Source organism: Haliaeetus leucocephalus, unplaced genomic scaffold, assembly GCF_000737465.1.
Source record: "Haliaeetus leucocephalus isolate CR32 unplaced genomic scaffold, Haliaeetus_leucocephalus-4.0 Scaffold469, whole genome shotgun sequence".
NCBI lineage: Eukaryota > Metazoa > Chordata > Aves > Accipitriformes > Accipitridae > Haliaeetus > Haliaeetus leucocephalus.
The window spans coordinates 1-2,090 of record NW_010972905.1 but is presented as its reverse complement, the minus strand read 5'-3'; the positions used below and the strand labels follow the sequence as shown (position 1 = coordinate 2,090).

The 2,090-nt window shown below is 61.8% G+C and overlaps 1 protein-coding gene across 1 annotated transcript in view; it reads right to left on the bottom strand.

Moving 5' to 3' along the window:
• Positions 1-1,987, bottom strand: part of LOC104836599 (host cell factor 1-like) — a gene marked incomplete at both ends in the record, with an annotated part of 17,913 nt that extends 15,926 nt beyond the window's left edge. The window contains 4 exons of the mRNA XM_010575268.1: positions 679-858; positions 1,114-1,220; positions 1,598-1,682; positions 1,779-1,987. Of these exons, the coding sequence (XP_010573570.1) occupies positions 679-858; positions 1,114-1,220; positions 1,598-1,682; positions 1,779-1,987 (581 nt within the window). The remainder of the gene's footprint in view (positions 1-678; positions 859-1,113; positions 1,221-1,597; positions 1,683-1,778) is intronic.
• Between the last annotated feature and the right edge of the window lie 103 nt (positions 1,988-2,090).

The window sequence follows — 2,090 nt, the reverse complement described above, 5'->3', positions numbered from 1 at the left end:
GATGGACCTGGGGACAGCCAGGACAAACCTGGAGATCCATGAGATCCCCAGAAGACACCCCAGACCCCATCCCAGGGTGTCCCGTGGCTTCAGGATGGACCTGGGCACAGCCAGGACAAACCTGGAGATCCCCAAGATCCCCAGAAGACACCCCAGACCCCATCCCAGGGTGTCCCGTGGCTTCAGGATGGACCTGGGGACCCCCAGAACATTCCTAGATTCCCTGGGGGACATCCCAGACCCCATTTCAGGGTACCCCACAACTTTGGGAAGGACCCGGGTACAGCCAGGACAGATCTGGAGACCCACAAGATCCCATGGGACACCCCAGATCCCATCTCACGGTGTCCCGTGGCTTCAGGATGGACCTGGGGACAGCCAGGACAGATCTGGAGATCCATGAGAACCCCAGAAGACACCCCAGACCCCATCCTGGGGCACCCCACAGCTGCGGGATGGAACTCAAGACCCCAAGGATGGCCCTGGGGACCCCCAAAATCCCATAGGACACCCCAGTCCCCATCCCATGGCCCCCTGTGGTTCTGGGACGGACCTGGGGATGCCCCAGTCCCCGTTCCTGGGACATCCCGTGGCACCGGGACAGACCTGAGGACCCCCAGGACCCCCCCAAAGCCCAGGGAGACACCCCCCCGATGCCAAGACCCCCCCCAAACTCACCGGTCTCGAGGTACCAGAGATCCTTACAGCAGACCTGGTTGTTCCAAGCTTTGCGGTAGCCGTCCCGGCCGCTCCAGATGTAGAGGCGGGTGGTGATGGCCACCGCGCAGTGGCCGGCCCGTGCCCGCGGCACGTTGTCCTCCAGCGTGTCCATCAGGATGGGCTCCCACGCCATGGAATCTGGGGAGGGGGGGGGGAGATTCGGGGCACCGCGACAAAATATTTGGGGAAAAAACAAGGGGTTTGGGGGAACGTTGGCCGGGTTGGGAGAGGTTTGGGGAATCTTTGGGAAGTTTGGGGGTCTCGGGGGGAAGCTTGGGGAGGGTTTGGTCATCTGGGGAAGCTCCAGGAGAGATTTGGGGGTCTTGGGAAGAGACACGAAGGTCTTAGGAAGAGGTTTGGGGGACTCAAGAAAGGGGTCTGGGGGTCCCTTACCCAGGTTGAGGCAGGCCAGGGTGTTGGTGCACTTCCACTCTTTCTCATGGGTGGCCACCTTCACGTCGTCCATGACGAGGGGCACCCAGCCCCCAAACACGTACATCCTTGGGGGGGGACACGACACACACGATGTGGGGGTCAAGGGGGGTCTGCGGGACCACCCGTGGCATCCCTGGGGTGGGTGGGGGACCCTCCCATCAATTAAAAGCTTCAAGAAATACAAACACGGGCTATTAAACGTTAAACGATGCGTGTAAAGACGCGGGGGGGAATCAAGGGGTGCAGAAAGCGCCCGTAATTATACAACATTAATTGTGGGTATTTTCTTAATAGCGCTGGGCGACACCCCAAAACCGCCCCAGTGTGCCTATAGGAACGTTAAAGACCCCCCCGTGTCCTCTCCCGGGGACAAAAAGGGGGTGAGGGGAACTTGGGGGACCCCCAGGACCGTCGTTTTGGGGGCACGGAACCCCCGACTCACTTGTTGCCGATGGTGGTGGCGGAGTGAAGGCTGCGGGGCAGGGGGGCCACCCCGCTCAGGCTGGGCTTGTTCCAGGTCAGCGTCTCTGCCGGCGCCCCGAAACAACGACAAGTGATCAAATTGCCCCCCCTAAAAAAAAAAAAACCAGCCCCCCGCCACCCCACATCTCGCCCCGCCTCACCGATATCGAGGGTCCAGAGGTCTCCGAGGCGCCAGCCGCTCATTCCCCCGTAGATAACGAGCTTGGACTTGCGGCTCTCCCGCTCGGTGTAGACGACGGCCGTGTGGGATTCCCGGGGGGGGGGCAGCACCCCGTAAGTGATGGGGATGTCCCAGGCCACCACCCCCGAGCCCGGCCGCAGCTCCAGGATGTATAGATCGTTTAGGTACCTGCGGCGGGGAGGGGGGAATACACCTCGTGAGACAAAACAGGCGGCTCGGGGGGGCCGGGACACCCCTAAAAAGGACTTGGGGGTCTTGGGTGTCACCTGTG